This window comes from Coptis chinensis, chromosome 1 (assembly GCF_015680905.1).
Source record: "Coptis chinensis isolate HL-2020 chromosome 1, ASM1568090v1, whole genome shotgun sequence".
NCBI lineage: Eukaryota > Viridiplantae > Streptophyta > Magnoliopsida > Ranunculales > Ranunculaceae > Coptis > Coptis chinensis.
In genome coordinates this window covers 40,737,586-40,762,929 of record NC_141456.1, presented here as the reverse complement: position 1 = coordinate 40,762,929, position 25,344 = coordinate 40,737,586, and the positions used below count along the sequence as shown (strand labels likewise).

At 35.8% G+C, this 25,344-nt stretch overlaps 1 protein-coding gene, 1 long non-coding RNA gene, 1 other non-coding gene and 1 pseudogene across 4 annotated transcripts; 3 read left to right on the top strand and 1 right to left on the bottom strand.

The window, feature by feature from the left end:
- The first annotated feature begins 1,535 nt into the window (after positions 1–1,535).
- TRNAW-CCA (transfer RNA tryptophan (anticodon CCA)) lies at positions 1,536–1,607 on the top strand. Its single transcript has one exon. It is a non-coding gene; the product is annotated as a tRNA-Trp (tRNA).
- Positions 1,608–1,685: 78 nt separating this feature from the next.
- LOC147524009 (polyadenylate-binding protein 2-like) lies at positions 1,686–7,011 on the top strand. The gene is made up of 6 exons (XM_086601320.1): positions 1,686–1,949; positions 2,031–2,133; positions 4,046–4,116; positions 5,296–5,487; positions 5,620–5,750; positions 6,390–7,011. Exons 1-6 carry the CDS (start codon positions 1,824–1,826, stop codon positions 6,436–6,438), a joined length of 672 nt encoding a protein of 223 aa, XP_086457446.1. The 5' UTR covers positions 1,686–1,823; the 3' UTR covers positions 6,439–7,011.
- A 1,687-nt stretch (positions 7,012–8,698) lies between these two features.
- LOC147524008 (uncharacterized) lies at positions 8,699–10,501 on the top strand (annotated as a pseudogene). Its single transcript, XR_015218308.1, has one exon. The product of XR_015218308.1 is annotated as an uncharacterized LOC147524008 (transcript).
- Positions 10,502–22,280: 11,779 nt separating this feature from the next.
- LOC147524007 (uncharacterized) lies at positions 22,281–24,462 on the bottom strand. The gene is made up of 5 exons (XR_015196841.1): positions 24,310–24,462; positions 24,076–24,221; positions 23,505–23,581; positions 23,276–23,398; positions 22,281–22,510 (listed from the first exon to the last, which is right to left on the bottom strand). It is a non-coding gene; the product is annotated as an uncharacterized LOC147524007 (long non-coding RNA).
- Between the last annotated feature and the right edge of the window lie 882 nt (positions 24,463–25,344).

Below are 25,344 nucleotides of genomic sequence, written 5' to 3'. Positions count from 1 at the left end.
GGTGAATGCGAAAGTTGCAAAACTGTCCTTTAGGCCTGGCTCCATTGAGAAGTGTTCTTTCTTGAAACGTCCTAGGAAAACGCAGATCGTCTTGCCATGTGCTTGCTTGAGCTGAAACAAGGAGTCTTGGTCGGCTTGCTTCTTTTTTTGTGGGATCTAACCCTGCCGCTAACGCCTCGCCTAGCTTGTCGGTTGCCGCACGAGTCGAGGAGCATGTAAAACCATTCTAAAGCTCCGTCCTTCAAACTGGCTGGAAAGAGCTTGCGCTTCAGGTAGTCGTACTCTGGAGTGTTGTAGAGTGTGAGAGTCTGGTTGAAATGGGCTATGTGATGGCCTGGACATGAGCTACCATCGTACAACTAGAACTTTGGTTGGATGAATTCTGAGGGCAGCTGCTTGTCCCTGATTTCAGTGGTGAAAGGTGATGCCTTGTATGTCTGGAGTATCCTCTGAGCGATCTGGATCACGCTGGTTTTGTCATTCAACTTCTCCAACCTTTGGGCGAAGTCTTCTAACCTTTGATTGGTGGTGGTGGCGAGGGCTGTGACGGCGTTGTTCTCCACTGCGTCTGGAGTGGCGTTGGAGGTGGCTTGGTCACGCATCGTTTGATTTTCTTGTTGCAATGTGATGAAGGGCTTCTGGAGCGTCTTCATCTAATCTGCTAATATTTGAAGTGAGGGGTCCATGGTGGTTTTTCTGACTAGCTTCGTGGGCTTGAGAAAAGAGTGTGTAATTTTTTCTTAAGAAAACGAACCGGCAGACGGCGCCAATGTAGAGGTTTGGTGTTTAGGGGATAACGACCTGATATTCTGTTTGATAGAGAATGGCTGCACTCTTCTTGGGTTAAGAGTTGCATACATATCAAGTTTCTTGAGGTCAACTTGAATCAAGCCTCATGTAGTTCATTTATCTCTAGTTATAGATATTTGAGCTGACCTTCCATATTTGCTCCAGGCCATTATCAGGTGTAGATCCACATTGTATGTTATCTTGATGATTCGCCATTATTCCTGATGTTACAAAGTTAATGTCTCCTTGATTGGTGTGTTGTCTGAGCTCTAGGATTGTACTAGATGATTTGCTTCTATATATAGCTGTAACTTATGTTTGGGACGACCTGGGTTTGGATCGTTGGATGGATTACGAATTGATGGGGTACGTTCTGGTATGTGGACACGTGTACTGTAGTGTAGATCGGAAGGTAGTTACACTGTTCAAAGAAAGCCTTCATTGGTTTAGAACTGATAGATCTTTTCCTTCTGAATACTCAACTGGTGAGTCAAGGCTACCTATCAAAAGCTCCTTCAAAGTGACTCTGAAAGTTTGGTTGATGTGTTTTTCCTAAAATAATGTACAGTCCACTTTATCAAAGAGTTCACACTTTTTTTTGCTAGGCAGTAAGGGACAATGGAAAATGTAGATGGGTTGGTTGTCCACTTGTCCCCCACTTCCCACAACTTGGCCCCAATAAATTCGCAAAGTTGCAGGTCTTGTGTCCATAAAAACTAGTACATACTATACACCAATAACAAGTTGGATCCGTGGCGCAATGGTAGCGCGTCTGACTCCAGATCAGAAGGTTGCGTGTTCGATTCACGTCGGGTTCAAAATATCCCTTTTTTCCAGCTTTTAATTGAAAATAGCAATTACCAAAAACAACCCTACTACTTAACATTAATTACCAAATAAACCCACATTCATCTTCCCCTTTTAACATAAAACCAAACCCTAACTTTTTTCCTCTTCAAAAAAAAGACACGTTTCTTTTTTCTTTTTTTGACCAATTTTAGAAAAACTAGGGTTTTGAGGAGAGAGAAAAAAAAATGGAGCAAGAAAACGAACATGAAGTATACGGAGGTGAAATTCCAGACGAGGGTGAAATGGATGCTGACGTGGAGATGTCTTCTAGAGCTGAAGATGGTGATGATGATGATCCCAATTCCAAAGAGGTATAATTTAATTTCGTTTAAATTGAGTGGGTGATTATAAAGATGTGTTTTTTATACTTGTCATTGTTTGAGTATGTTTAGAATTTGGAGGAGATGAAGAAAAGATTGAAAGAGATTGAAGAAGAAGCGGGAGCTCTTCGCGAGATGCAAGCGAAGGTTGAGAAGGAGATGGGTGCTGTTCAAGGTGATTTTGCTTAACCTTCAACTGTTGATAATATTAGTCACTTATCTCTACCTTTGACCTTCTTGGGTTTGTCGCTCGGGGCAACATGTGTAGAAATTTTTGTGGGTTTATGGTTTAGGCACTGATGGGAGTTGTTAGGATAGGATAGTTTTAGTTTTAGTTTCTTGGAGATCTGTGGATAATGTTGCCTAATAGAGATTTTTCGTTTTAGGTTCAGAAATGATGTGGTAATTCCCGTGGTTTAAGTATTATCTTTCTTGATACACCAATCTGGTATTTGATCAATTAGGGTAGTAATTGAGTAGTCAGTTATTATCTACCTTTGACCTTTGTGAGTACATGTTGTAACATGTGTTGAAATCTGTTTGCACAACTACATAGGTTTTAGTTAACGGATAGAGATTAGCTATATACAACACTTACATTTTTCTTCAAGGTGAATTTACGCTGAGACAAGAATTAGATTTTGGATTAGTGTGCATCATGTATAAAATAAGTAGACACCAGAGGACTTCCTGTGCTGGGACCATTGAATCTAATCACCTACATACACACAGCTCGGCGGCCTTTTTACACAGACCTCACTATTCCATCTAATCTCCGTACACAGAAGTAGGTGTTGTAAACTTTGAGGGTTTTCACTTTGAGCACCCTTCCACCACCATCTCTTGATTTTCAACAATGTCTTACTGGCCAATTTTGAAAGACTTCACTATTTTATATATATACTCTATACAGTATGCATACACAAATAAGTTTTGTAAAGTTTGGCGTTCATGACTTTAACTACCCCTACCCCCCCCCCCCCCTCGATTGTTTACAATGTCTAGAGTAATCCGCTTAAGAGTGTATAGATTGACTTTGGAGTTTGGCCATGTTGTGATACAGTAGAAAATCGTGTGTCATACGTGTAGTTACAGTGTCTATCGTCTTTATAATAAGGGATAAAATCTAGCAAATTCGTAAAACCTTTGGGTGATGATACCAAAGGTCTGGGGGTCGAACCCGCCAGCATCAAAGAGTTACTAATCTCATTTAAAACAGGCTTGCCAATAAAAAAAAAAAAAAAAAAATCTAGAAAGATAGAATGCTGGGATATAATACACTTACATTTAAGGGAAGAGAGAGTATGTGTGTGTGTGTGTGTGTACATGTGGTGGATATAAATTGTTATTTTTCGTAGCTTTGTAAATTAAAAAGTAAATACCATTATTGGCGAAGGTTTAATGCGTTAGAATAATTAAGAGAGAATTTTAGAGTAATACAATTGTTACCAAATTTTTTGCCCCCTTTGATAACAGTTAAGGTACAATCATTTTTTAAAAAAAAATTATTGGAACAGTTGAATTTAGTAATATAGAAAGTCACCAGTACAAATGGTAGGTCTATAGGTTTCCATGGTCTACCCCTTTAGCATGGTACTATTATGAGCGTCCCAAACTGAAGGCACAAAAGTTTAAGGATGCTAGTTGTTTTTAATACCTTCAGGCGCAAAAGGATAGTGGTACTAGCTGTTGCCAATGCATACACTGCTGCCCCACCCCGTTCCCCTTCTTCCCAATTTTAGTCATAAATCCTTGTTGTGCCTCAGTGCAGGGAGATACACATGACAGGCATATCATTGAAAACACCCAAACAAGAAAATAGAAATAATGAAAACCTAACCCAGAAGAAGAGAGGTAAAAGAAAATCTCCCGTTAGAGAATAGAAGCTTTGCAACATTAAATGTTCTTTATAAAAGTGAAAATGGTTGATGCAATAGTAGGGAAACCTTTACTTTAGCAGTTGGCCTACCCAGCTACCTTGGCTGTATCACCTGTATGGATCTTGTTTCTTCAGATCAGTGTATCATGTTATCAAAGCAAGTGAAGAAATTTCTAATTTGCTTTTGTTCTTTGAATTGTGAATGAAGATCCCAATGGCGTCGCTGCGACCCAAGCTGAGAAGGAGGAGGTGGATGCACGCTCGATATATGTTGGTAATGTATGTGTTTGCTATCTTTCTACTCTGTTTTGTTGCATTTTGTAATTATTAATATGCTCATTTACATTTCACACATTTGGTGTGTGGATTTGATATATACGTACATTTTCTTTCGATCTTGCTGGCTGTGATGTTACTTATCCTGCTTCACTGGCCTCTTACTATTCCAGGAGGCCAGTGGAGTCACGCATAAATAAATATGGTGAAAAAAAGATCCCCCCATGGCAATCTGTAAAGATCACAGAATAGTAGGCCACAGACATGTCACCTTTCATGTGCTTGAAACAAGATTAGAAATAATAAATGATAAAATAATAAAAATAAAACACACTTAGCAATATATCAATGAGAACTTAGCTGTGAGTGGCACATGCCTTATGTAGCTCTATTAAATTGCACCTCAATACTTTTCTCCATGCCTCTCAAGGCGTGCCTTGAAATACCTTTTAAAACATTGAGTATGGGTAGAAACACATAATGAAAGACATGCGTTGCAGACTCAGTCAGTTCGTCTGTGTCGATTTGAGTTTTCAAGTCAGTCAGTTCTGTGACCTCTGTCCCATTAAAATCAACACAAATAAAGTTATTTTTTCCTTAATATGATTTAAACTTTTATTTCGAGTGCTTCATTTTGCTATGTACCACATATTAATTCTGTCCCCACTTGGCCATTTATTGGAGCCCATCATGGGTGAGGTTATCCACAAAAAGCCTCATCACAAGTGGTAGCTCATCCCAAATTTAGAATAACTCCATATTTGATTGTGGACCTGAGCCCGATGGTGTATCACAATCCAATCGCCTTAAGACTGAGCTTACCAAACGTATAATGACTCACTTCATACTACATGTCGATAGTGTCCCCACTTAGCATCTTCAGTGACAAACACCAATTTGGTGTGCTATTCTCCTCAAATGGCCTCAACACAAGTGGTAGATCATTACGGTATATCCAGGATATAAAACCGTTTCTTATCCAATGTCAGACTCAATCCTGATTGGATAGCAGATGGTAGTGTTTTTTGTTAGATAAAAAATGCTTGTCTTCTTCTTCTTGTGTCATCAAGAATGTTGATAGTTGACTCATTTTATATCTTTATATTTGTTTTTAAGTTTCCTAGATAGTTGAGTTATTATGCTATTTTTTATTTATTTATTTTCATTTTCTGAAAATTTCAGGTCGACTATGCCTGCACCCCTGAGGAAGTCCAGCAGCATTTCCAGTCCTGTGGAACAGTGAACAGGGTTACAATTTTGACTGACAAGTTTGGTCAGCCCAAGGGATTTGCTTATGTGGAGTTTGTCGAAGTAGATGCTGTTCAGAATGCTCTACTGTTAAATGAATCTGAGTTGCATGGTCGTCAGTTGAAGGTCTTCGGTCTTCTTTTCTTTTCTTGCTCTCTTCTTTTTTTCCCTCTTCCTCTCCCCCTGCCCTCCCCTTATCAACTTATCACATTTTTATTGTGGCTCATTTGGTCAGTGTTGAATTTTGTGGTTCTGCAGGTATCAGCTAAGAGAACTAATGTTCCTGGAATGAAGCAATTTCGAGGAAGGCGAGCCAGTCCATTTGTTGGTGGTTTTAGAGGCCGAAGACCGTTCATGCCTACTCCTTTCTTTTCTCCTTATGGATATGGGTAAGCTCCAATATTTTTACTTGCTTCTAGCTAGTTGATACATTTCGGCGACCTGGTATATTTGTTGGGATATAAGTTGTGTGTTGACAGCTTTTTTTTTCTCCTCCCTCTTCCCATTTGTTTGTTTATCGGTTTATACCACTTCTTTCTAGAGTCGCGCATCACTTGTATGATTCTCTGCCTTCTTCGTGTGTTGTGGGAAGTCAGCTCAAAGAGCAAGTAACAAGTCAATCATCGGGTTGACAGGGTTTGGTTTTGGTGAATATCTGTTTGGAACAATATAGAAAACACTATGTTGATTCATCTTGTAGGCGTTTTATAAAATATTATATAAAAAGTGTTGTATATAAATCCCATCTCCTTTATTCAACAAGCTTCAGAAATGTAGAAAGTGAAATTTACAAAAGTTGGTAAGATACTTTTATTTGCTTTAAAAGCTTTATAGCTAGCAGTGGTTAAACAAATGTTAGAAAGTTTGCGCTATAACACCTTGAGGTCGACTGTTTGTGCAGTAAAGTTGGCTAGTTTTCAGCTTGTAAAGCGTTATTTGTAATGCAAGGAGTCTTCTTTTTCCTTTATAAATTTGTTGCTTGAATTGTTCTAAACTTCTAATATGTTCTAATGGCTTGCATCCTGCAGCAAAGTTCCAAGGTTCAGGAGGCCAATGCGATACAGGCCATATTATTGATGAGTACATGTCACCTTGCGTCAAGGGAGATAATGGCATTCCTCCTTCCTGCCTTTCGTGTCATTAATGGCAGGGATGGTCGTATGTAATCTGAACTCGGGTATTTATTATCTCAAGAGCTTGTATTATCATCTACACGTTGACGGACTGCTTGATTTTCTCAAATGTGCAATCATTTGGAGTATTCATTCCCTTCCCTGCAATTTGCGCGCCCCGTAAACTGTGTTTGTTTTAGAGATGGATTTATGTTGCATGCCGTAGAAAGAAAGTGGCTGACACATAAGCAGATGTTTACCTTGTTTCAATGTTTTAGATTACTCTTTATACACTTCATGACTATGGATTTATGGATGGATATTATTTAATCGCAATCATTAAAAAAATGAAGTAAAAAAGAGAAAAAAGGCAGCAAAAGATACTGATCAAATAGTGCAGATGAATTGTGGCGACTTCTATGCCAGTTCTTGGAAAATTTATTTTGTAGTTCCAACACGGTGTTGTAGTTTATGAGTTGAATTGGCTTCAATACTTCAATTTGTTGTTTTTATCATAATTTTCTTGATTGTGTTAGCATTTCTTGGCTTTAAGAGTTTGTGTCAGTCTTCTGCCCCATTAATTATCAAGGCCTGGAGATCCAAATGTGTCAGTCTCTCTGGTGCCTCACATCTCATGCATGGAGTGGGAGATGACTGCCTGAGAAAGAACTGTAGTACATTGCTTGTTCTGACCGTACAGTAGGGTTGGACTGTGAAACTGTTTCATGGATTGCAGTAGAAACTGTAGAGTTTTTTGGGACTGTCAGGTTTAGAGCTTTTTTGTTGATGGAGTGCCCAAATTTTGGTATAGCTACTTGCTTTCTTTGATCATGGCTACTCACAAAGTCACAATTTTGTTGCATTATTGATTGTCAACTATATCACTATATGTACAACAATAATTCTAGGGCGACATTATTTTTGGCCTGGTTAGTGACATGGATGACATGGCAAGTCTATTTTTTTATTCTTTAACATCTTTTCCACGTGACTAAAAAATAAAAAAACCGAAAATAGTCTCTAATCTCTTCTTTTGTACAATATTGACTCCACACCTCTTTCTCTACACCTCTTTTTCTATTTCCACCAGTTAACACCGAATATGATCAAATTTTGGTTTAAGAAAAAAGACAAAAAAAAATTGAAAAAAAGAGGATGGTATATTGGTGTCTTTATAATGGTTCGTTCGTTTGTCCTAATTAGAGCCAAAATTTCATTATAGTGAAAAACTTGTGAAAACCATTTTTTATTAATGAATTATTGAAATCCTATTTTCTAACAAACCAAGTTCTCAAATCAATTTTTCTTCTAATTTTCTATTCATTAGAGATGAGGGGCTTTTCTTTAATTTACAGGGCCTAAGGGTATGAAATAAAATTTGTGTCTCGTTTTGTAGGTATTAGATGAGAAATCATTAGCAAAAAAAAATAAGAAAAAAAAAATAATACTAAGATAAGAAAATCAGCAGTGATCACAATCTGAAATTGATAATTTAAGTTGATATGGGATGTTGGTAAATGACTAAATCGGTGGAAAAAAGAAAAGAGGATAATAGAGTAATTGTGTTTTATTTGGTTTGAGTTGAGAGAAATCAGACACATCAGCCAGTCACTAAACCAGGCCAAAATGACTAGAAAATGGGTGGTTAAAAAAGAAAAGAGGATAATAGAGTAATTGTTTCTAAAATATGTGATTTTATTTGGTTTGATATTGAGATAAATATCGGATACACATCATAAATAATTGGTCAAAAAGTCAACTAAACCAGGCCTCGAAAAATTATACGATATAAACTTTCATATCTCCGATATAGAAAAAATTCAATATTATGATACAACAATGGATACAACGAGATATATCGGTGAGATATCGGATATTGTGTGTACAACAATGGATACAACGGATTGTTTGTGTTATGGTAGTGGGGTCTGGGGTCATATTTCTACGCGGAACTCGAGGACGGCTAGCAGGCTATGGACTATGTCAATTGGCAATTGCATATATGCCACCTCAACTTTGTTAAGTAGGCCTCTACACCTACCTGCCACCTGGATTGATCCACGGAAGACAAAATTACAAATCTCCCACATGAGGTGGGCAGATGCAAAGTTTGATAGCAACAACCAAAGGTAACATGAACATATCCTTCACTCACAAGTTTCACCAGTAGAACACAAGAAAATAAGCCATTAATCTGGAGTATGTGCAGGGAAACAACCCAACCAGCTCAGCATTTGAAGCGCTGAGAGAGGGTATTACAAAGCCCATAGGTTTAGACGAAGTCCAAGTTGATGTGCTTAGATATCGGCCCGATGTCAATTAACTATGTTCGCCCCGTAGTAACTACCAGATGAGTCGTGCATGAGTCAATGTCTTCCTTAGTTTTCTCCAAAATCTTGTGTTTTGCTATTAATAATAGAGGGAATTAGAGAGTGGTCCATGCCTCAAGGGTTTAGAAGAGTAGCTCAAAAAGTAATAAATTGGTGAACCACAAATAAATTGGGGTTACGTCTTAGCAAAGTAGTGGCGCAATCTCGTGGGTGGTCGTTTACACGTCGCCCGCAAGCTCTAACAACTCTCTCTCTCAAGTCTCAACCCGCGCTAATATGCTCGCGTCATCCATCTCACCCTCCTACGCGGTGGCTCCTCATCTAACCCATTCTAAACTCATCCTCACCGTCCATCTCTTTTCAACCCCCCACCCCACACTACTACAACTACAACACATTTTTTTCTCTCTCTTCTTACTATGCCCACCACCACCACAACATTATCAATCTTTTCTTCTTTTCTCCCCTCCTCCTTATGTCTCAGCCAATCCAATCGCCCGCACCCTCTCCCTCTCCCACACCCAAACCACCTCGTAGGGTCCCACCTCCCTGCTGGACCCACGACGAAACCTTAGCACTAATCGAATCATACCATGAAAAATGGTACATCCTCCGCCGTGGCAATCTCAAAGCTGTACACTGGCAAGAAGTAGCTGACTCCGTCGCACGTCGCTGTCGTTTTACTATACCTACAAAGACATCTATTCAATGTAGACATAAGATTGAAAAACTCCGTAAACGTTATCGTACTGAAAAGCAAAGGCTTTCTAGTTTACCTAATAATAATAAGTTCTCTTCTTCATGGGTCTTTTTCAAGAAAATGGATAACATGGAAAAAGGCCCCTTATCGACGACGGCAGAAGCAGCCCCCGCTGTTAAGGTTAAGGATGAAGATGGTCGAGATGAGGGAGAAGAAGATGAGGATGAGGATGATGATGAAAATGAAAATGAGGAGGAGAATGAAGACGAGGATTACAATAATACCCCTCATCACCAGCAGACTAATTTTCATAGGTCTGTTAGTAATGGATCTGGGTCTGGATCTGGTACTGGTACTGGTACTTTAGGTTTAGGATCCCGAGTGGGGCGAGAACGGCCCCACCTATTATGACACCTGGAGTTTCGAGGCCTAAGAATTATGAATACTATAAACCTAGTCATAACCCTAATTTAGTGCATAGTTCTAGGTTTATGAGTGGGGGTTCGGTACCGGTTAGTGGGAAGGGGAGTGAGAGTGGGGTTAAGAGAGGGAAGAAAGAAATGGATGCAGTTGGGGAGATGGTATCCTCAATAAGAATGTTGGGAGAAGGGTTTGTGAAAATGGAGCAAATGAAGATGGAAATGGCTAAGGAAATGGAACAGATGAGGATGGAGATGGAAATGAAGAGGACAGAGATGATTCTTGAATCGCAACAGAAGATTGTCGAGGCTTTTGCTCAGGGGATTTGTGAGAATAAGAAATTGAAGAGGATGCCCTCGCCTGAACAGAAGATGGTTGAAAAGGAATGAGTTTTCTGTTTTTTCGCTGTTTTAGGTATGTAGTTGATTCAATGCTTGGACTTTTTAGTTTGTTTAGTTTCATCTGAATAGAATAACTTACATTTTAGCCCTGTTTTGGTAATATAGAAGTTATAAAGTTGGTTCCTATGTATTTTCACTTCTTGCTCTTGTTAATGGAGTTCTTACATTTAGTTGTTATTTATTAATGGTGCTTCATTTGCATTGTTTTCAACTTCAATATTTTTCTCTTGTGTGACCTTGGGCATGTGCACATTTATATTACTAATTCTGCTTCACATTATTAAGATGGAAGCCTTAGTTTTAATTGCTTTGTTATGTTGCTTGTTGTGATTCTGAACCTGCGTGTGATTGTGGAATATTCCGAATTGAGGCAATTCATTTCCTTCTTTTTTGAATTTATTAATGCAGTGATTCCAGAATACTTTGTATACAACCTCATATTTCCAGTTAGTTTCTGACATGAATAGTATATGAGAATGGGCATGTAAGTATGTAGTCTGACTATCAGATAATATAGAAAGGCCTAGTACCCTTGAAAGTGTATGTCCTGTTCAATATGTAGCTCGCAAATTATTACTTGATAAGAAATATTTTTGAATTTTTTCTTATTCTGGTACGTTTAAGTGTGACTGTTACAGTGTTACTCTTGTGATAAATAATGAGTTACTTCGTATGAAGCCGGAAGGCACAACTAAGGTGTTCTATTTTATCTCTTGTACCATGTGTATGGGCCAAGAAAGTAAGGTTGTGGGATACGCAATTACTAGAGAAACTAATATAGTGTATGTGAGCAAGTGGATTTGGTGATTTAGGAGTGAAGAAAAGAGTTTATGCACTCTTAATGCCAAGTATGCAGTTTAGCATTCTTAGTAGAAATAGGGTTATTTGCATCTTGAGGGCTTCGTCATTTTTTTAGCAGAAAACATGGTCTACGAATATCCTTTTTAAAGTGAATGTTTTACGTGATGTTGGTTTTGTTTGACTCTCATGGACAAATTTTGCAAGCGAGGAAGTGATGCCTAATAATATATCATGTTTCGGAGGGGAATTGGAGACCCATTTAGAACTTATTCATGGGTTGCCTTGTTTTTGGTCAATTCTTGGTGCTGAATTCTTGAAAGGAGAGATCAATTAAGAGGATTTTTCGTGAGAAACTTTGACTTTTGGAATTTCTCCCCTATCTGGACCTCTGTATTTCTCTAGTAAAGGTTTACTTTGAACCATTGTGGAACAAATAAAAAATGAAAAGAAGATGAAAAAGTTAATAGTTAGTTTATTTTTTATTTTTTTTTGCTCGGTAAAAGTGATATTCCATTAATAAAAGAAAAGTAGGCTGAGAAGGCCTACATTACAAGAGAACAATCAAAAAAAATATTTACAAGCGATGAACCAAAACATAAGAAGAAAAAAACAAAAAACCCCTGACATGCACCGTCACCCTATGTCTAAAAACATAAGACGATCCAATCTAGCAACAAAATACTCAAAAAAGTATCCTCTAAACTCTTTGAAGACTTTAGACCACCGAAATAACAAAGCTTTTATCGAGAGAATTGTCTTCTCACGCGAAATAGAGATGCCATCAAAGTGACGACGGTTTCGCTCTAGCCAAATGCCCCACATGATCGCAAAAGGTAATAAGCTTCACATGTGATTTCTAGAAGAAGAGAAAGGACCATGACTCCAACCTTTAAGTAAATCCAATACCCGGCCCGGGCATACCCAAGTCATTCCAGACTCTAAAAGAAAAATAGTTGTTTTATTTTACACTTAAATGTTTAAGATGAGAAAAACATAAAACACAAAAACATTTTTAGGATATCTCATCCAATTGTTTTTTTTTGTTTTTTTTCAATGAATTGATATCTCATCCTATTGTATCCTTGTATAGATATAATTGTATATATTTATTTTTGACAAGGTTAGATATATTTTACTAAAACTATGCTTTAGCGATCCAAAAAAATGATGTTTAAGAGGCTACTCAAATAGTTAAGGTGTAAGAGCTCACTTGAATAGTTAAAAGTTGGTTTAGCTATTTATTTCTATGTTAGTTTTTCAAGCTAATATCTAAAATCTGGTTGAGCCAAGACTCATTTTGTGTCTGCTACTCTGCTGGAGTACTCCAGCTGCTGGACTGGATGCAGAGTAAAGTTCATAGGAAGTGCTAATCTTTAAAACTTTGGCTTGCAGAGCTGAAGCACATGTAGACATGTAGTGTATTATATTTAATAGATTTTTGGGTGTTCTGATTGTACTGCCGCTATTGGATTTATGTGGATACTGGTTCCCTCACGTATATATTGTTCAGGAGTGAGAGGTAAACTCTTGATAGGAGTGAGAATTAAACTCTTGATAGGTAATTTTTGTAGCTGCTGGCCTCGAGGGCATACACAACCTATGAAGCACGGACACCGACACGCGACACGGATATGACACGACACGGATATGCAGACACGACATCATTCAAAAAAATAGGACACGGATACGTCATGGACATGTTAAAGAAAAATTATATATATATGGATACGTCATGAAATTTAACCCTCTCCACTAAGTTTAAATCAAAATATGAAAACTAGTTTTGAACATGTGTAACTCTAAAAGATTAAACAACAGCATACATGTCCAAAAATGCAAGCTAATGCCAACGAAAGAAATAACAATTACAGAAGATTCATAACAAATATATATAAAAACTTAAAAAGGACTTGGCAATCATCAAAAGTGTGCAGTTGTGCAGTGTGCCTCCTTATTTCAAGAGTGAAATAAAACCCCTACCAAGTCATGTCTTCTTTTAAGTATTTTAATCACTTTTTAAAAATTTAGAGTAAAATGTAGAAGTGTCCCCCCAGCGTGTCCATGGAATGTCTAAAATTCTATAAATTAATTAATAAATCCGACACTCCAAATCGAGTATCTGACACGTGCCAGAGGCGTATCGGGGAGTGTCGGTGTCGGATACGTATCCGACACGGATACGTTTTGCCCTTAGAGGAGTGTCTGTGCTTCATAGTACACAACAAAGTCAATTTGTCTGTGATAAAAATTATTAATCCCTTTTGAAGGAAGCGTCCCTGACTGTTGGTTGTTAGATCTAACCTCATAGTAAAACTCTATATCCAGGTTTGTATGGGAATGTAGGTATAACCTATATATTTGTATGGTCAATTTGAGGTCGAAGAGTTTCTTATGACATATAATTTGAGGTACAAGTAATTAAATCATAGTGTATCACTTGTCAGCTTTTACTTTACTAACTAATCTTTATTACAAAATTGTAAAAACCATGAAATAACATATATAGGCAGTAAAAAAGAGTCGTGGGAGGCCCGATTACCCAAATATACGTAATGGTTAGTGCACCCGACAATATTGGAGAAGATAATTATTCGTGGTGTATTGGAGTGAAAAGTCTTGGATTATGTGTTGATTGATGAGGGGTTTTGGGCTTGTGGCATAGGTTGGAGTGGATGGTTGTACACATGTATTTCCAAAACATCTCTCGCTTGTTGTTCATGGATCAACAGCATGCCATTTCACAGGTTGGATATAGCAAAGAAACCCCAGACCTAGTTCGTCATTTCTGTTCATTATGGTTATGGAAGCTTTTGTTGACTTGTCATAGAACTCTCCACTCTTTTTCCTCAGGGAGTGGTCCTCCTCAACTCGGTAGCTAATGGTACAATCATTCTCACTGAAGCAGCGACAGGATTGGAAGTGAGCATGTCCAGGTTTTGGATTGTTGGTGTGGGGAATGTGGAAGATTGGCTGCGTGTATTAGGATGTGGTATTGACTATTGACTATTATATTGATCATTTTTGCTGTAGATTCTATGGGCTGTTGATAAGGGTAACATATAAGGAAAAGGGAGGTATGGGTTCCTAAGGAAGTAAGTTGTAGTCTAAAGGGGGGGAATGGGCTCACCTCTTCGGACATCCAAATTCACTACTCACCATACTGGTAACCTTCGTTGATTGGTTAGACATGTTCATTAGATACTATATCTAGGGTTCCACAAAGGAGAAAGAAAGTCACCTACTGGAAGGATCTACGGTACAGAGTATTGACATAACTCGTAGTATAGGGGGGGAATGGGCTCACCTCTTCGAACATCCAAATTCACTACTCACCATACTGGTAACCTTTGTTGATTGGTTAGACATGTTTATTAGATACTATATCTAGGGTTCCACAAAGGAGAAAGAAAGTCACCTACTGGAAGGATCTACGGTACAGAGCATAGACATAAGACTTTTTGTTATCGGTTTTGGAAACATAACTGGTAGTATATTTTCTTTATGGATATTTGTCGCTGAAGCAAATTATGGTGCTAGTGTGGAAAGTTGGTGGCCAGAGGATGTTAGTCTTCCTCATGCTGGGGAGTAATTAATTTGCTTATGCCTCGCTTCAGTGAAAGGCTTTGAAGGCACAAGATAGGTTCTGGTTAGATTGCTGGTGGCGAGAAGCAGCTCGGTGGGCTTTTTTAGGCTGTTTAGCAGTGCCAACAGCAAGATCTATGTGGTGTCAGATCACTGGTTGGGCCCTCTATGAACTTGAATTTTTAGCTTAAAATTACTTCTCTGACAGGAGATTTTCACAGGAGATCTAGAATGAACTAATGGAACGTATTGGCAGTGATGCACCTCATTAGAATTGTTGGACGCACCTGAAACGTAGTTGCGGGGGTCTGTCCTAGATCGGCAAGAGTTGGAACGTTAAAGAGTCCTAAATTACAGCAGTTCATTTCGGCTGCCACAGTTATGCACCGATGTAAACGCTACTCTGGTATTAGTCAGACTAGCTCATATGCGCGTGCTAACAAATCTTGCCAACTGGCAGAGTATTTTGTTTCTCTTGAGGGCAGACTACTCTGGTATTAGCAGCATCTAAAATCGACAATTTGGGATCTATGGTTTAAGAATTAGAATGTTTGTGCAGAACTGTTAATACATCCAATAAGGGTGCTAAACCGTAGGTAATAGACTATTAGTTGATAGAGGGTAGGGGTGCTAAACTGTAGCTCCCATTTCGCTATCAGTTGATAAATAGCCTGGGCGACACTTGAACATACATCTGAACAAAAGAAATATTCGGACGTCACTTAGAGTGTTGTTTCTATCTATTTCTAAAGTCATAATTTGAAAATTTTAAACTCGAACGTCACTCAAAAAGGGGCGTCACTTCAAGTGTCCTCTGAGTTTAAAATTGAATTTTTACACTTTTCCATTGAGAATAAGAGAGAGTAGATATTTATGGGCTATATTATATAATTAGAGTTGTAAAATCTTAATGCTACCTACATGGAGCCTAGGTGGAGGTGTAATTTTACACCCCCCATTGGAGATACTCTTATATAATTATATACTATTGTATAGCCTATAAATATCCACACTCTATACTTCCCAATGAAGAAGTGTAAAAAAAAATTAAAATTAAACTCGGACGTTACTTAAAGTTACGTCTCTCTTTAATTTAAACTGGAAGTGATGTCCGAGTTAAAAAATTACTTTAGAATTAGAAAAGGGACGTTATTTAAAGTGATGTCCGAATTTTTTTTTGTTCGGACGTTGGTTAAAGTGTCGCCCGAGCTATTTATCAACTGATAGCGAGATGGAAAATTCTCTACCTCTTCTATCAACTAATACTATATTATCTAAGGTATATTACCCCCATTAGAAAGAGTTTTTGGATATTTGGAGTGTAAACTTCTATTAGAAAGAGTTTACACCTTCTATTAGAAATGCTCTAGGTCCCTATAGGGTGAGGCCCACACCAGCTAGCCTCACCTGCCTATAGGGTGAGCCATCCGTGTGTCTCAAAGGATGAATATGAGAAAACACCAACAACTCAATCACGAGTTACCCTCACCTCAAGTGAGGAGATGTGAAGTTGGGTCTTGTAGAACGATATTTGCACAACCACGAGTCCACGACTATAGCCCCTAATGCACGTGTGATTTTGATGTTGTGTAATTGAGAGAAGAAGTTAGCACATGCATCACATGTATTTCGCATAAGGATTCATGTTGGGTAAAATATGTATGCTCAATTTATTATAATGCGCAACCTAGCTTCCATAGCCTCTTCACCTGCGTTCCACAAAAACCAGGTTCTATCAGCATTCTCTGAGGTGGTTCCTAGAGGTGACGTACTTATTAATAGTAGAAGGAAGAGAGTTGAGAATGTGTTACCGAGTTATATAGTACTATGCACAACTCAAGTTACCACACTAGCCTGATCGAAAAATAAATAAATAAATAAATACCTGATCGAAAAATAAATAAAAAATTCCCGTAATATTATTATATGTTGTCCCAGAAACACTTTATTTGTCCATTTTATTTGACATCCTAGCGTGTTACTATAGTCGCACCCATCGTGCATTCGTCATAGAGTGTTACTATATGTTGTGCAATCATACATAGCACAAAAATAAACCTTGCGACAAATGCTCTTACAACTTTTTTTTTCCATCTCTTTTTAACTTTCACAAACAACACTCTCAAACTCTAAATATTTTTAGATGAGCTAATTAGACCCCCCTTCCATTATTTGAAATTAACAAGAACTCAAAACCTCCCCCATGTCGGCCCAACCCATTAAACCCCCCTATTTTTAAGTTTTTATGAAATAAACTCCCTCTTTTTGCTAAAGTAATTTTGCTATTTTTAAAAGTAATAAAAATTAGATTGACACCTGCCCACTCATTTAACCCCAACAGTTTATACAACTATTTTTAAATTGAAAAACCAAATATAACAAAAATTGATTTTCTTTTCTTTTTGAATAAAACCTTTTTTTTTTTTTTTTAGGATTTGAAAAAAGAGGCCTAGATTGTGGAGATTTTCCAAGCATACATAATCTTGCCTTATTCTTCCTTATTTGTACGATTTTGTTTTGATTTTTTGGTATCTTTCTATCTTTTTTTGTTATGGGTGTTAAACTGGTGAACAGTGTCACTATATTTTTTGTAAAGGTGTAAAAGGGTCACATTTTTTTAAATTCCAAACAAAAATTTCCTTTTTTTACCCTTTTTTCTTTTTCAAAGAACAACTTTGTTTTGGGGTTTTATTCTCGCCATTTTTAACCAACAATGACACAAAGAACACACCGATTTCAGCTCGGAGTTGAGTTTTATTTTCGCGATTTGATCTCTTCATTCTCACATCATTAAAGAATAAGGTTTGGCATGAGAGAAATCTTCTTATTTTAACTTTTGTTTTAACCTATTTTCAATACACTTCTTTGAACTTTTGATTATCCTCTTTTCAATCTTCTTCTTTATTTTAATTTTACTTATTCTCTTCTTCGTTAGATTCATGTCATTAAAATTTAAATTGGTGATATTGTCATGCTTTAAATGTTGAAAATACTGCATACCTATGTAAATATAGATTTACGGATATATGCATTGGAATACTATGATTAATGGATATGCATTGGTTGGGAGTATTAAGGAAGCAAAGAGGTTGATTGATGAGATGCCCGAAAGAAATGTGGTTTATTGGAATTCTATGTTGGCAGGGGGTATGTTAAATGTGGTGATGTTGAGGGGCACTTTGAGGTGTCTTACAACAAATGGCCTACACCGACTCGGTGGAGACTAAAAGAGGTAACTATCATCCATACTTGACCTTTCTATTTCGCTTAAACACATCTTGATTGATCAAGCCCTGTGATGCTTATGAAATATTAGTGTATGACGAGTTTGTCGAAGATATTCGTGGATTCTCTTAGAACGGGATATACTTGCTTAAAGTTAGTAGTATATTTCTCTCCATTACGTGTTTGTTCTATGTAATTGTAAGAAACAACTTCTCGCATGAAATAAAATTATGTATTAATCATGTTGATATGCATGGAGTTTGGATGCGGTGGTCACAAAAAAGGCTTGCATTACGCGGATGCAAGGCTATTATTGACATGAAGGAGAAGGAGCGTCCAGTCTACCCAGCTGTCATGAATGATGAAACCTTGCATGAACATGTGGAAATGGTTGGCAGACACTTACTCGGTTCCGAGAATGTCAAGTTGTGTAACAAGGTGTTGGCAAGTGAAGACTTTGCTTTCTATCAAGAAGTGATTCCTGGTGTAATGTTTAGTATTGGAATCATAAATGAGGAGTTGGGTTCAGTTCACTCGCCACACTCCCCTTATTTTTTCCTTGATGAAGATGCCCTTCCCATCGGGGCTGCTGTCCACACTGCGCTTGCAGAGATTTCTGATTTTCATGTGAAAATTTAAATTTACATAGTAGTTTGACATATGAAAATTTAATTTTACATTGTAGTTTGATATATGAAAATTTGAATTTACATAGTAGTTTGATATAAGAAAATTAGAATTTACATATGAAAATTTAAATTTACATAATAGATTTGTGAAACAAAACATGTCTGACGAAAAAACATTTGTACTATGCAAACTTAAATTTACATAGTCACTAGAGCTATGAAAACTTAAATTTACATAGTAACTTGATCTATGAAAATTTAAATTTATTTAGAAGAGTGTGTTTACATGCAAGTATGCAACACAAATAAGAAACTATGCATGATAAATTGTTTTCACATAACATTTCTTTGAAATTGACCAATCTAATATCTGACAAACGAACTCATGTAATTTTATACAACCTGTTAAAATATATTTTCACAGAACTTATCTATGTAAATTTAAATTTACACAATAATTTGATCTATGAAAAGTTAAATTTTCATAGAGAAAAACAGATCATAACCTATGCAAAATTATTTTTACACAATATATTTTTGAAACAAAACAAACCCAACTGCTTTTACCAACTGAAAAAAAGATAAAACAGGTTCCATTACATCATTTACCAACAACACATTAAGCCAAATCAGCCTTTTTACATCCAGAATTCTAACAATTGTAGTCATTACATCAAAGATCTAATAACAAATCCACCAAGAACTGATTAAACAAAAATCAACTCATCATTTCTTGCATTCTTCTTTTAGATCCCATATTCATTGTTGAGATATGGTCCTCAGCTCTAAGCCTTTTCTTAAAATCTGCTACAACCCCAAGCGTAGGTAATGCAGAAGCTCTAAAGGTCTTGTACGACTTATTCTCGTTTTTTCCTTTTACAATGAGAGAAAACCAATTAATAACAAAGACTATCTATGCAAAGTTTAAAATAACATAAATAAATTAATACGCAAATTTAAAAGTGCAGAGTAAAACTACTATGCACATTTAAGAATGCAGAGTAAAACTACTATACAAATTTAAGAATACAGAGTAAAACTATCACCACATATTACACAAACATGAAAAAACAGAGTAAAAACACTACGCAAATTTAAGAATGTAGATAAAAAACTACTACGAAAATATAAAAATACATGGTAAAACTACTACATACACAAACATAAAAATTCAGAATAAACCCAAACTTGAAATTGCAAAACTATGAAAACTATAAAATACAGAGTAAAATCAATAAACAAATGTAAATTTGTATTTACAAACTAACTCGCATATAAAAATTCATTTTTTCATACAAATTTCTAAAAATAGGATTAAAGGTTGAAGATTCTCACCAGATTTGGTTTGTTTGCCGTAGTTTTTGGAGCAGCCATCTTCTCAATTTCATCTCCATCTCTTCTAGAACTTGAAAGTTTGATTTTTTTTTTTTTTTTTGGATTTTCAATTTTTTTTCGAAATTGTAGAGTTCTTCATTTCTCTTTTGTTGATGATTCGTCACTTTATTATCCTAAACTATGTGAATTTAGATTTGCAAGAGAAGATATTTCAGATCTAAAAAGTTAGAGAAAAGGAAGTGAGAAGGAAGAGAAAAAATAGAAGGATTCACGGGTTCACGGATTTGTTAAGTGGGGGGTATTTTTGTCAGTTTCCTATTTTCTTAAAAGCAGGGAGATTTTGTGAGTTGTTACGATTTGAGGGGGTTTTAATGGACCGGATTTCTAACCAGGGAGATTAAACTCAAATCTTGATATGTTTTTTATAAATAGAATGGTTTCTTATAAATATTTTAGGCTATTTCGACAACTTTTATAATTCATGGCATCTCCAACTAAATTAGTATTTCGGCATGTGATGATAGTGAAACTTGGTATTAAAAAATTATCCAAAAACACATAAAAATAAAGAAAAACTATGAAATTATCTGCAAAACTTGAAATATAAATTTTATTATGATAGATGGAGCTTTTAAAATTTGATTTCTCCCCTTATTTTGGTAATATTATCGCAATTTATTTTAGGATTACATGGAAATTAAATAATTGTTTTGTGATCTTCATTTATTAGTCAAAAGCAAGGACCAAAATATCGATATCGGTTAATATATCGGTGTACCCAAAAACCGATATATATCGGATATATCTATTTTTTTTGTGACCATTCCAAACTATTTAAAATATCAGAAATATCGGATATATTGAAAATATAATATCGGAAATATTGGAAGTATATCGAAAATATATTGAAAATATCATATTTATATTAAAAAATGGTCAAAAAGTCAAACGATATATATCATAAATATCGAATATATCGATTATCTCGGTGATATAAAATTTTATATCGAAAATTCCGATATATATCGGGAAAAAAGAGTTCTATATTCAGTGGATATATATCGAAAATATCGATGTCGGTGTACCAAAATACCGATATATATCGACAATATATCGGATATCAAATATATCGGCGATATTTTGTTCTATGGTCAAAAGCATGTATGCCATTTCTAGTGTGATAGATTTTGTTTAACGAATTGAAGAAGTTCATTGGGCAACCACACGTACAGTAGAGGACGATTTATTTCAACCTTGTACTTACATATTTACATTTAATCATAGAGCAACACATGGCACTACATTGGCAACTATATACATGAGATATTTCTCGCCACCAACAAAAGTTGGACATTTGGCAATCAAGAAATTGGGCTAGAGAGTCCCATTAAAAAAAAAAAACAACTCAAAAGTCCTATCCATAATTTTTTTGGGTTTTAATACCCCTCCATTGTTTTTATCCGCCGTAAGTATTTTTTTATTAGAAAATCTTTAGAATCTAAACTTTTGACTCGAGACCAGGTGCCACCTGTTATTTTTTAATATAAATTATTCTCTTTTTCACCCTTCCAAGATAACTACTTGTTGACTAGCATTTCGCCCGGCTTATGGCCGGGATTGTTATATTGTTTGAGTTTTATTTGTGTTTTGGGCTTAAGTTTACTAAGAAAAAAAACTGATTTGGTCGTGTAGTTTGCTTTTAAATAGCCATATCAGGTGATACAGAAGCTATTGTTCCTACCAAAATTAATAAAACAAAATATGATAAAAATCAGTTGGTTAGTGAGATAAATTTAGAAGAAACTTAATAATAATAATAAATCGATAATTAAAACAAATTGACATTCAAACGTCCAAAGATAAATAGTTACCAAAAATATTGAAAAATCTCACATGTTAAATTATTTTTCGTAATGCATGCTAAATTACTCGTGCATTGTTTAAATTTAGTGTATCTTTTGCACCATGATACACATCTTTGGTTGTTTTATTCTACATATCTATGACGCACACAAATAGGAAAATGGTAAGTGTAGACAAAAGTTAAATGGCAAATTGTAGCTTCAGTTTTCAGACCAGAGTCAAACTAATTATTGAAGTTGGTTTTATGAGCCTATATCATAAAAGTTCATACTGACACCGCATATGAGATTATATATATGCCAATAAGCATTAACTCAAATTATTATGTACTACATAATAGATCACTCAGATTATCGAAAAAAAATAATAAATAAAAAAATAAAACATAGTAGATTACTCTGGCTTGTCTTCTTTTATGAAGCTTCAAAAATCCACTCGTGAAGTGAAGCCAATTGATCATAGATTGGCTGATTTGTTTCATTCTCCATACACGTCATTTACCATTTTCCATACGCTCTTTTATATTGTTCAGATAGTAGCAGCCCACATTCGGCACCAGGTAACAACATCACTTGTAGCAACCTACAACAATACACGTTCAATGGATATAAGTACAACAATAGAACATCAAGAGGAGAATATCAACACTCAAGACTATAATGAAACATTGCAGGCGAAGTGGGAAAACTGTGTACCTTCAAGAGAATAACTATAGAAATTGGTCATCCTTTCACTTGAAGAGCACGGGTGACTGGATGGAGTTCAAATAACGTGTCATGATATACTAAGAAAAAGATGCACCGTAATTTTGATTGCAGGTATGGAGCTCTTAACATCTAGATACTTAAATCTCACCGACATCATTTGCAGTTTAAACAATAGAAACTTATTTAAACATTAGAAAAATGATTGAGAAGAAGAAACATTGAGAGCAAGGGATGAGGGATTACCAAATGCGCTATACTGACAATAGGGTATGGGATTATATTCTGCTAGTGCAGAAGAATATATGGTATAACTTATATTATATGGACCTTGACAATGTAAGGGTGTCAAATCCTATATTATCTTTGAAGTTGCTTGCTTCTCATTTATATGGTCACTTAACACTAATCATCAACAAATCTAAGTAATAAACCAATAGAGGAGAAAAAAATTCAAATAGTAACAATAGTAATAAAAATTGACCCTTTAATTTATCGTTCTTAGTACAAAGCACTCTCAATTCATATAACTTAATGTTAAAATGTTAAGATCATTCACTTCACTTAAAGATTGGCATTCACTGATCTATCTGGATAACTTCTAGATACCAGTTAATGTTTATCTTACTATAATTTATTGATAATCAAGTCTACTTAATAAATACATAATCACTAATTTATTCACCTTAATAGAAACAGAAGACACCAAACTGTGTGGTGTGTATTCTACATTAAAGGGAAGAAATGTACAGGCCAGGCTCCTATCGAATCCAAAACCATGAATGAATCATTCTTTCAAGTTTGTGTAGTACCTTGAGGAGAAACGTATGAGTATCAGAGGCAGTCTTAATGTCCCCAGTATAGTAGTCATCTTAATTTTCAGAGTAAGACAATCCAACACCAGCAGGAGAATCCAGATAGATAATATTGGAAACCTAAATTCAAAATAAAAGTACACAAGGAACAAAAAGTTAACCTAATAACTAAGGCTGTAAGCAACAATTATTCCAAGATTATATATTCGCTTTCCAATATTTTAACTTTGGACCAGCTGTATGGATTAAGATGCAGTTGGGGCAGGCTTCCACTAGTCTTTCCTGCTTGAAAATTGAACGGACCTGCCAAAATGCAGCAGAGATATTGATATGCCTCCTTCCCAAAAACATTCAAGTCAATTCAAGTGTATTACATATAAAATTAGACACTATGTGGAAGACCACAAGAAAAATTAAGAAGGCATTTGTATATGCAAAAACAATAGAAAGATACGAATTTCATATTGGGAGGTGCCATTACACTAATTCACTTACCCATAGAGTCATAGACCATACCTCATTTTTATAGACAGATTTCTACCCAAACATAATGGGCAAACAGGAGTGTATCAAACCATCAGTAAGCCACTTAAGCAATGATTTAGTAGATTCTAGGTTGATGAAATGGCGTAAATAAATCTCCCATTGCACCAAACATTTTGGATAAGGCAGTTTCCTATCAATTGTTTCAACAACTAACTAAACAACTTCGACATAGTACATATAACATATTAAATGTGTGGAACAGGAAAATTTAAGTCATATCAATCAGAGTGCTAATTAAGTGAAACCAATACCGTGCTCATACACGAAGCCATCGAAGCTAGAACACCCAGGTCCACCATTGAGCCATAGAACAATAGGGTCCTTGGATGGGTTCCTCTCAGAAGCAATAAAATAGTAAAACAGATTCTTCCCATGACTCTCATCAATGTTCACATACCTTCAATACCCAAGTCATAAATATACCTAAGTTTGCAGACCGTTAAAACTTTTAAGCAAAATAATAAAGCGAAAAAAAAAAGAGTTACCCAGAGTAATGTTTGGAAGGAAAAGTGCCATTGAAACCGGGAAGGTTTGCGAGGAGAGCATTCTGATTGGCTTCTTTAGAGGATGACAAAAAACATAATAAACCCAACAACACAGTACTACAGATGAAAAGTAAGAAAAGCTTCACTTACCTTGCTGAGTGTTTATAGTTTAGATTGAATAGATTTTAAAACCACAAAAATTAAAGAATAGACAATGGACTGGTTAAATTGCTTCTTTCTTCGTCAATTGTGAGTTCTTCAATCTTGGCGGTTGAGAACTCGTGGGATTTTGGTCTTTTGGGTGTTTTTTATTTTGCGGACTATTAGAAGGTTTTTTGTTGTTTTAGGATTCATAGCTTAAACTTTGAAGGACTGGAAGGGTTTTTAGTTTTAGAATCAATTTTTGTATTTCTATGAATCGTAGTTTTATCACGAATCCTTTTTTAAAGTGGTGTCTAATTGTTTTATGTACTTTGAAATCATATGCACGATCTCGAGAGAATCCTACGACTGAATTACCTGAGATCGAGGACTTATATGTAATAACCGATGAACATGTCCTAGATAGTAATTAAAAATGTGTCCTTAAGTGAAAATATTGCTGACGTGGCTTCCTAAAATCACAGATGAGCATTTTCGCCCACTGTGCAATAATAGATTTAGATAAGATAACTACCATAATAAAATTGAATAAGATAACTACTTTTAGATAAGATAACTACTAGAACAAAAAGAGTAGATTTTGGGTTTGAATAAAATTTAGCAAAAAGTACGGTGTACTGCTCCAAAAGTTAAATTTGACACTACCTGTTTTCATCCGAATATGGACATTATAAACTTATACATTTTAAAATGCAGATGCACCATGTTATAAACTTATATATTTTAAAATGCAGATGCACCACGTTATAAACTTATATATTTTAAAATGCAGATGCACCACGTTATAAACTTATACATTTTAAAATGCATACACACCACGCATTTTAAAATGCAGATACAAAATGCATTTGATTATTTATTTTGTGGGTTTGA

Excerpts from the sequence above, each read along its gene's own strand:
- LOC147524009 (XM_086601320.1), top strand. The coding sequence starts at position 1,824 with ATGGAGCAAGAAAACGAACATGAAGTATACGGAGGTGAAATTCCAGAC. Across the intron at positions 2,134-4,045 it reads GGAGATGGGTGCTGTTCAAG|ATCCCAATGGCGTCGCTGCG; the intron begins GTGATTTTGCTT and ends TTGTGAATGAAG. Across the intron at positions 4,117-5,295 it reads GCTCGATATATGTTGGTAAT|GTCGACTATGCCTGCACCCC; the intron begins GTATGTGTTTGC and ends TGAAAATTTCAG.